The 10,877-nt window shown below is 25.7% G+C and overlaps 1 protein-coding gene across 1 annotated transcript; it reads left to right on the top strand.

Moving 5' to 3' along the window:
• The first annotated feature begins 155 nt into the window (after window positions 1-155).
• Window positions 156-7,605, top strand: LOC132919264 (vang-like protein 2). The gene is given in 10 exon segments (XM_060980684.1): window positions 156-356; window positions 599-730; window positions 809-950; window positions 2,369-2,582; window positions 2,792-3,049; window positions 3,753-3,904; window positions 4,902-5,050; window positions 5,052-5,287; window positions 5,372-5,580; window positions 5,668-7,605. Coding segments are annotated over 9 exon segments (1,683 nt in total). The 5' UTR covers window positions 156-356; window positions 599-626; the 3' UTR covers window positions 5,887-7,605.
• Window positions 7,606-10,877: the final 3,272 nt, after the last annotated feature.

Raw genomic sequence — 10,877 nt, 5'->3', positions numbered from 1 at the left:
TTATGATTATGATTTATGGATGGCGTTGATAGTGGATTCCTGCTCAGACTAAGCGCTATCAGCAGGCTGTCAGTAGATGCAACATGAAATATCTTTACAACGGGCATAACCTACAAAAAATATCAATCGCGAAATCATCACGTACTATAGGGTCATTATACGCTCGTAGCTCTGCAGGACTGTGGAGTGGACAAGATACATAATTTATCATGGCTAGATGACGGATGTAAACAAAATTGTAAATAGTTACGACTACGATTGTCGAGTATAACAAAAAATAATGTGTATAACTGTATAAGTATTAAATGCAGTGCACTGTGCACAGACTACGATCGAATGATGTCTGTAAATAAAGGGTAATTATTTTTTTCACGTACCTTCTAGTTTTTTAAGTTAATGATAATATTTAAATTGATTTATCATTTTCAAATATTAATATGACCAGTGTTGGGTATAACATTTTATATACCTTAAAGACTAAAATGAAAATATCTTAAAAATTATTTTAGAATTTCCATTTGATACTTAACAGTGTGTTAGATTTCTATTCATTTTCTAGAGATTTATATTTTTCACCTTTTAGTTTTATTGGTTACAGGTGATGTGCAAAACGTTGGGTTGTCATTATGGACACCGAGTCTATAAGGTCCATGAGTGAGTACAGTTCCAAATCCAAATACAAGAGTCACTCACTAAAATCTGGTGGTAATCATAGATCTAACAGTTATAAGTAAGTTTTTTAATTTCTTGATTCACAACTTACAAAACAACTATAACTTACAACTATTTTCAACATCTTTATGTGTAGAAACAATACTCGAACTGCTCGCAAATATTCTGATAGCTTAAATAATCCATACGAAACAGCTATGGCACCATATCAAACTACTGTGATGTTAGATGATACAAGAGATGGACAAGATGTTGTTGAAGTGCAAATATTACCTCAAGTAATTATTTATGTTATTATTTTAGAGCTCAAATTATTTTTTTTTTCTTCAATTATTAATTATTAGTTTATTACTTGTCCAACATAAATGTATACATTTTTCATTCATATTTTATAAAATATAGATGCCTAAGTAAGTTTAATACTGATGTTGTTATGAAATTAATTAACTTGTTCAATATCTAATACAGTTTACTTTATTTATTTTCAATAACTTTTAATCATCTTGAGAATTTTGGTTTTGTGAACATACAATGAACTTTAATAACATATTATAGTAATTTAGCATTGATTTTATAATCGTATCTAATCAATAATAAATAATAATAATATTTTTATATCACATCAATATCTATGATGACTAGTACATAGATAATGTTAAAAAAATCTTAGCTTCTCCATTACCTATTAGATTACATTACATTACATATTACATCTTATGAAACATCACGTAAAATAAGTATTCTAAACTTGATCTTAAAATTATCTTCATTTCACTATATCATAAAAATTTCTCACATAGTTATGTTTACTAAGCTAGACAAACCTCTGAACTCTATAGGCTCATTAGCCTAATCAGATCTTTACCTTTTTTCTCAAAAATATGCAAAAGATTTATTTTACTGCACTTTTCCCCTCACACTATCACGAATCAAATACTCTATAAACCTCAATTTGGTTTTCACTCCAAACAGCACAATTCATCAAGTTCTCAGATTGATTGATGTGATTACTACATTACTTCAACACAAATAATGTTGTATTAACTAATAAGGAGATGTACTATGACCCGGACTGTTTAATATTCATGTATCAGGTGAACCTGTATTGCAAGATACCCTTGTTGCTGATTATGCAAATGATAAATCCATGAATATTCTTTAATAGCTTTGATTTTAAATCCAACCTCAATTTTATTTTATTTCAATATGGTTCTCTAAATGGAGAATTTAATTAAACAGCCAAAAAAACAAATATGAATAAAATCACTTGTACTTCATACATTTTAAATCAAACCCTTTACAATGACTTAAATGCCAAAAAATGTCAGTATTTTAAAGTGATTTTTCTCACATCTAGATAAACATGAAAACACTAATCAGAAAATTAAATTCCTTAATTCTTCTTAAAAAAAAGATAATATAGAGATCTTTTTCTTTAAGCTATATTTTTTTCTTTTCCTTTTTCACCTCCAAACTAAGTATTACTAGGTACTTGGTGACTTCTTAAACTAGTAATCTCTTTTTATTTTTTTCCTACTTTCATCACATATGCTTATTGTACCATTTTATATAGATTATATAATTCTCTTAAATAAATAAATATATATATATGTATAAAACTTCGTTGTTTTATTATTAAATAACATTAGTAATAAACTAATAAATTGTCATTATATTCATTTTTATGTTTATATAGGATGAAAATTGGGGTGAAAATACCACAGCAATTACTGGTAATACTTCAGTACAGTCAGGATCCATGGAAGAAATGGGTGCTCTATGGCCAGATACTGAGCAAAAAAGTGCTTTTCCAATATTGTGCCATCGTTATATAGCTACTACCTTGACTGGGCTTTTGTCTCTAGTCGCTTTTCTTAGTCCATTAGCTATGCTAGTTTTACCAAAATTAGGTAATTTATTTGTAACATATTAAATATTTAATAAACATTGAATATCTATGTACTTAATGTCTTCTAATGAACTCTAAGGCATCAAATATAATTTTATAATTTGAATTTTTTTTTATCTAAAAACATTTATAGAAATAAAAACAATAGTTAACATTCTAACATAACATAAAATATATTATATTAATTAATGTTGTTATTCTTTTAATTAGGTGTTTTTAGTCCTGCAGCTACAAATCTTAGTCCTCAACAAAGAGAAACCCTATTAAATTGCGGTGCAGAATGTAAAGGAGTGTTAGTTTCATTAGCATTCAAAATGTTTTTATTGGCTGTGGCATCATGGGCAATTTTCCTACGTCCCGTGAAAGCAACCATGCCCCGCATTCATGTTTTTAGAGCAATCGTCTTAGCATTAGTGTCAATTTGTTGTGGTATTTTTTGGCTTTTCTATGTAGTTCAAGTCACGGAGGGTAAGTTTTGATCTTTATTACTCAATAATATCCAATATAATATGTATTTTAAAAATCAAGAAACTTTAACCTCCTTTTTTTATGCAATGATTACATTAGATATCAATTTGTATTATATACCTAGGTAGTAGGAATATATTTAAATATTTTTTTTATAAAGAAAAATATTATTTTTCTTTCTTGAAAATAAACATAAAATCTGAGAAGAATAACATGTTATATAAGAATTTTTAATAGAAAATTTTCATTGCAAAATCTAATGGTTTTAATTATTACTCAATTTTGTAAACTAAATACCTAATATATGATTTATTACTTTATTAGAATAGCTCAATTTTTAAAAGTATTTATTATTTTATGTCAAATATAGCATTAGTATTTTTCATTAAGTTTATTAATAGGTGTAGAAAATACTATTAATGGTCATTTTTTTATAGTTATTTCCAGTCACAGATTTGAATTGTCCAAATGAATTAGAAATTTAGGTGCTGATAAAAACATATTGTTTTTAATGTAATTAAAATTAATTTTACTCTTTAAATGGGATAAAAATGAAAAGGTTATATAATACACCTGTGCTTCTTTATTTAGTTTATTGTAGAAGTTATAAAGTATATGTTAGTAATATTAATATATATTAATTATTTTCTTGAGGTTTCTATTCATAAGACATATATTATAAAATATAAAATTTATTTTTCAGGAGTACGAGCAACAGCTACAGGTGAAGATTTGCTTGAGTATCGTGCCTTGGTATCCTATTCTTCTTCCCTATGTGATTGTCTACTTTGTATTCATTATGTTGCCATAGTGTTAATGGAAATAAGACACCTTCAGCCAGCTTTTTACATCAAGGTATATATTCAATAAATGAAGTAACATTGGCTTTAGTTGAGTTTAACCTATTATTGCATAAATGATTAAAAACTGCAAGGGACAAAATCACACATATATTTTAATATTTCCTATAACCTATTATCACATTGTCCAAATTAACATTTTTTAATGTTATCTAAATTTCACTATAGATAATCGATACAGATTATATCACTATCAATTATTTACTTATCTAACATATTATATACACATATTATAATCATACATTTGAAAATTAAAAATCTAAACAATTTTAAGTATTTTTTTATGTTTTTAAATTTTAAATTAATTTTTATTTACCTAAGATATTTTTTTTTTCAAATTTTTATGACATTTTTGTGTAATTGGTTATATTTAATTTGTTTAAGGTTTCACAATCTGCTTATAAATTATAAAACTATATAAAACTTGTTCAAAATTAAATTTTTATGCATAAAATACTCCTTAAAAATATTTAGCTTTAGAATATAAAATAAATTTGTACATTGTCATTCAAAAAATAAAATATTAAAAATGACAATAATTTTTTTTTAAATTCAATTGCTTTTCGTAAATGTTTTAAAACATAAAATTTGTAAAAAATTTAACTTTTAATTATTATTATTATTAAACACTTGAATGGATTCTTTTGTATAAATGATGACTTTAATTATCTACTTTAAATGTCTCTTTGAGTATTTTATAAAAGTAAATCAATATTTCTATAGTTATAATTTTTTTTTATTTTTTTATTAGTTATAATTTTAAAAAGTATTTTGTTTACACAATTTACTATAATTTTAACAAAGTAATCTATTAATTTACGTATATGTGTATATTGTATACTCTATTCAAAATGAGATTGCGACTAGGCGGCGACTAGTTTTCGTCAAGCGGGGGTCAAACAACACCCGTTTAAAGTTATAACCAAAAAAAAATTAATTTTTACTCTACCTATTTATTAATAATATCTTTTAATTCTTATTATAAATTATAGGTTGTTAGGAGTCCTGATGGTGAAAGTCGATCATATCCTATTGGTCAGTTAAGCATTCAGCGTGCTGCTGTTTGGGTTCTTGAACGATATTATACTGAATTTTCCATTTACAATCCCTACTTGGAGCGTTTACCAGTCTCAAAGTCTAAAAAAAAATGCTTCCAGCTTTAAATTTTATGATATTGAGGGTATTGGAAGTAACACGCTCCAAATGAGTCAGTCCAGAGGCACAATGAATGGTCATGCTAGACGTCGAGACTCAAGTCATAACGAACGATTCTATGAAGAACATGACTATGAACGAAGAGTTAAGAAGCGAAGAGCCAGGCTCTTAACAGCTGCCGAAGAAGCATTCACTCATGTTAAACGATCACATCATGATCCTGGTAATTATTTTACATTTAATATTATGCCTTATTTTTTTTACATAATGATTATGATTTATAAGTTACTAAATTCTGTGTTTTAAGGTGGTGGTTCTGCCATGGATCCATATGAAGCTGCTCAAGCTGTTTTCCCAACTATTGCACGATCTCTTCAAAAGTATTTAAGAGTAACTAGGCAACAGCCAAGGCATACTGTAGAGTCAATTTTGTCTCACCTTGCTTTATGTTTAACTCATGATGCTTCACCAAAGGCATTTTTAGAACCTTACTTGAGTGCATCTCCTGTATTACAAGTAACTTTTTAAATTAATTAATTTATATATTATTTTTGACATTGTAATTTTCTACAAACATCATATTTTATATTATTTTTTTTCTAGAATGAAAAAGAACAAAAATCACTTCAATCCTGGTCATTAATTTGTAATGAATTATTGACTCGAGCACTCAAAGATGGAACTGTGTTTCAATTACGACAAAATGATCTTTCACTTTTGTGTACTGTACATAAGCTTCCCCATTTTAGTATTATCGAAGAAGTTATCAATCCAAAATCAAATAGATTTGTTCTTAAGTTAAACTCTGAAACTTCTGTCTAAATGTTTTATTATTTTTAACATAAAAGTATTAGACTTGACCGACCAAGATTCAATGTATTTTCTAGTCTTCAAATTTAATTGAGTATAAACTACTTAATTTTTTAACAGTTTATTTGGTATGCCTCAAAATTAAGTGTAGTATTTTTTTTCTTATCAATTTAGAATATATTATATATATTTATTAACAAGTTATCTCCTTCTAAGTACTTTGGTGGTTTTACAGTGATTCTATTTCTAATGATTTAGTTTTTGGTTATAAACTAATAAACTAAGAATTGAAAGTGAATAGTTGTATTGTCATGGTAAAAACACTTAATCATCTACAAAATCACTAAGCTTGTCAAAATAATAATTATCATTGAACAATTTCACTGCTGTCAACAAAAAATATTATCATTATTTTTACTTAAAATTTATGTTTCACTATCTTTTCTCAGGCAGGATTTTTTTTTCAACATTTTCTCAATTATCTTTATAAGTGTTGTACTATTTAAAATGATTACTATTAGTAGTATTTGTAGTGATAATAAGTTCATAAGGTACAATTGAATTTGTTGTGTGAAAACTTTTAGATTATTATATATTTTATTGTGTATTGTTCAATATCTTAGCATTAGATTTAGAATTTTTATAACTTGATTAAATTTAACGTTTAACTGATATTATACTATTTTAAAGTCTTGCATTTTCATAAAATACACAAGAATAAATTTAGTACACTTACTTTTGGGACATACCTCATATATAACTATCATAGTATTAGGGCGTTTTGTATAACACATCTTATCTGCTTATTTTCAACAACTGACTACATTTAATTTATTAATTATCTATCCTATATTATTGTATGTATGTATTTAATATATAATTGAATATCCTACTCAGGTACTGATTGATCTGCATTTTTCTCCTTTATCTAGATAAATTAATAACAATTACATAATTTAAATTAGATATTCTTCCATAATATTGTTTTTAATTACATAATTTTGAGTAATTTACAAAAAAAAATTATTATTTCAAAAAGACTGTTGTATAAAATAAAATTATTTTTTCTATTGAAATACCAATATTGTAATATTTTAAAGCTCAATTCATCGGGGCCATAAACTTATTTTTTTTATTACAATAACAATATTGCCAATAATAACATAATATTAAACATTTATTCCTTGCAATGTGTCAAGATATTTTTATCACAGTTTTATTTTCAGTATTATTTTGTCATAAATTTTATTACTATTATGTTTTATACTTTGAAGTTTTATAACTCATTTAATTTAGTTATTTTTTGTTTATTAACTTTTTATATTTTAAAATATTTTAATAAAGATAAAAATATATTGTATTTAATTAGCCTACATTTAGTACCTGTTTTATAAAATTATTGTGGTACTCAATATTGTTTTTGGGCTGAATGGGTCTCTATATGCACAAAAAATCTATTCTAAATTTATTGATAAGATTATTTTTACTCAATATATGAATTAAAACCTAGTTAACTAATGACATTATTATAATACATTTTTGTAGTGCAATTTTTTTTATTTATACATATTTCAACATTTGTTTTATACCAAATTATATTTAAGTTTTAATTATAAGTCCCAAATGTAACGTATGTAACATACGTGATACTTATGAACTAATTAAAAACATATTAATGTAACATGAAATGTTAATATTTTAATATGAAATATAAAAAAAAGTTTCTATTAATTATTTTGTTTTTAATTTGTCATTTACTGGTATTCAAAACAAATAGATAAGTCATAAGTATATTGTTGCTTACAACTTGAATGATGCAATACATCATTATAATATATTTTTATTGTAATATACTTTGTGTAGAATTTGAAAGAAACACCAATTTTGAACAAATAAAAACGATATTGATAGAACACAGTTTTATGTTCAATAAGTAGTAAATGTGTAACTACCCACTGGTATCATGACCGGGATCAGTCATTTGGATAAAAAACTAAGAAGAAATTGTTATCAAAAATGCAATCTTTCTAGTTACAATAAATGCTATACTAATGCTAGTACATAATAGACCATAGTACATTAGTACCTAGTATCTACTTCATGGTTGTGTACAGATTGGTTGAAACAGTTAATTGTCATATCTAATGTTTAGTATACTTTAATTATTTACGGGCATTACACCCAATTACAGCATATAGTTCTAAAACTAGACATACAAAAATACATGTATATATAATACATAATAATAGTATAAAACATTTTTTACTGATAATATAAAAGAAGTAAAAATAAAAATATACGTAATTATATTTGCTTTAATTATAATTACTGTATCATAAATCATAATTATTATATTATATTATCACATTCTCATACATTTTAATACGTTTCAATAAAACAATAAAATTGTGTAGCATTATGAATAGTCATTTAAGGAGCATTATTGCCGTAGATTTATTTTCAAAATAATTTATAACAATGATATTTTGTTTTTGCGTGTACTCGTGTAAACTGACAAAAATAAAATAAAATAAATAAGTATCTATCATATAATCATAAATTAATAATTATAATTAGAGGTAGGTATTGAAAACTTAATCAATAGTTATAATGTTCATATAAAGTAGTTGTAAAAATGTTCATTGTTTATTTAAAATTTTAATCAATGGTCCTCATCACACAGCGAAGGCTACCTATTTTAAGTTATAGCTGTTGCAGTTTTAGGTTCTAGCTATACATATTACATATACCTATATAAATTATATGCAATATGTTTTATGTATTATGTATCACTGTTACATTCTTACATTGAGTGGTAGCTGGTAGGTATGTATTCTCAGTAGGTAGTTATTTACTATTTCATAAGTACCTATAGGTATGCAATTTGTTGAAATTTATAGCTACTGTACCTACCTACCTAGTACAATAGTACCCACTGGCCGCTATAATACATAGGTATAGGTTTTAAATAATTTGAATGCGAACGCGCTTACGGTGATAACGGTTAGGTTATTTTTCCATCAACTTGACTCTGAGGTCTTAGATACACACGTAATTTAGGCTAAGTTTGTATCACTATATTACATAAACAATTTCTACATCTCATCTAATTCTTCCGATGCGTGGTTATGGGTTGGCACTTTTTATTTGTGTAGATTAAAAACTTGGCTTAGATCGAAAGTGGGGCAAGAACGTTTAAGTGGTTTGGATTTACTACATATAAATAGACATATTGATATACCTACTAATTACTGAGCAAATAATTAATAAATTTGCAATGATAAAAAAAAACTTAGATTTTTTAATTTAGAAAAATTCAGGCTGAAAATTATTATAAATACTAATTATTACTAGTGAACTTTTTCAATTTTTATAATATAAATTAAAATGTTTAATTATTTTAATGTATTATAAATATCTAATATATGAATAATTAATTTAATAGTCTATAATATTATTTTTGTTCCAACTCTGATCACACTTGTTTTATGGTGGGAGGGGGGTGCTACATTGTAAAGAAAATAATTATTTAGAATTAAATTTTATAAGACACTGCCACACTGGGTGCTTGGCACTATAGCACCCGCCCTCCTTGAGTTACCCTTGGTTCGCCCCACTACATAACGTCGAGTCAAATACGCCTCTGAACTTAACTGACCTAAAAATGTCGCTCTGGTATCGAAAAGATACCACAAGTTTAAAGTACCTATGGGTTATACACAAGCTAAGATGCACCGAAGCTATCTAAATTTATAAAATGTAAATATAATTTCTGTTTTAACAAAAAGTTTAAAAATTATCTGATAGTGTTAACTTGCGCACGAAATCGAGAGTATTATTTTTATTATTATTATTATTTTATTGCGTATTATTAGACGTTACTCAACCTAGCTAATACTGCTGTCGCTGATCCAAATATTAATCATCTCAAACGAATACAATAATTTAAGTATACGGTAATACGTACAGTAATGTCAACAAATTATATTTTTAAAATATTTATTTTTTATAATTTATTACATATTATAACTGACAAGTTATTACCATTTGTGGGGGATTTCATAATTTCGGTTACTGAATCCCGAATAAGTAGACTGTAAAATGACTATCTACTCGTTGACGTTCGTCACCAATAAACAATTTGCAATGAAGTTAAAATGACATATAAAATATATTGATATGACAATAATCCATACGGCATACGTTCGTGGTTTCCATCTATTCGGGTGCTGCGAACTCGAGTCCATGTTCCCATAAAATAATAACTAATGGAATTGAAAATACAAAAAAATAGGTATATGTTTAGCGGAAACTATTTTATTTTGTTAGTTTTAATATTGAAGTAAATTACCTATTATAATATTCTACTTAAAAGTAAGTCGTAAGAACAATATTAAAGTATTAGTAAAAAAATAAATAAATAAATATTAATAATTATATAATATCATGTATGTTGATTTTTAAACGATTTATGAGTATTTTAATATCTTATACTTATAAGTTATAACATATTTCAAAATTAAAATATTATAGAAAACCGACATTCAGACACAGACAATATTTATATTCTTACCCTTTAGGCTTTAAGTTTGGTAATTGATCAATTCACTCTAATATAATATTATACATATAAACAAACAACAATTATTATACAACATTACAAAATTGGTTATGCCGTACCTACCTACGCAAAATCTCTACAATTTTGTAATACAACACGTGTATAAATGCCACGTCCTCTTAACAAATTTTATGATGAAATTTTTGCTTAAAATCATTATTTGTAAGATTTTAGGTCTTCTCCTTGGTAGGTACTTCACAAACAATAATCTTTACAAAGATCTAAGAATTCCTACACTTAATCAATTAGCAAAATTATATTACCTTAAATTGCATACTAACTTAAACTCTCGCCGTAGTCAGTAACCCATTAATAAAACAACTATCCTCCATTTCACTTCTCGGTTAGGTTAAGACAGTGGCCTAGAGACCAACTAAAATGA

Source organism: Rhopalosiphum padi, chromosome 2 (assembly GCF_020882245.1).
Source record: "Rhopalosiphum padi isolate XX-2018 chromosome 2, ASM2088224v1, whole genome shotgun sequence".
Taxonomy (NCBI): domain Eukaryota; kingdom Metazoa; phylum Arthropoda; class Insecta; order Hemiptera; family Aphididae; genus Rhopalosiphum; species Rhopalosiphum padi.
This window is presented reverse-complemented; position numbering and strand designations above follow the sequence as displayed.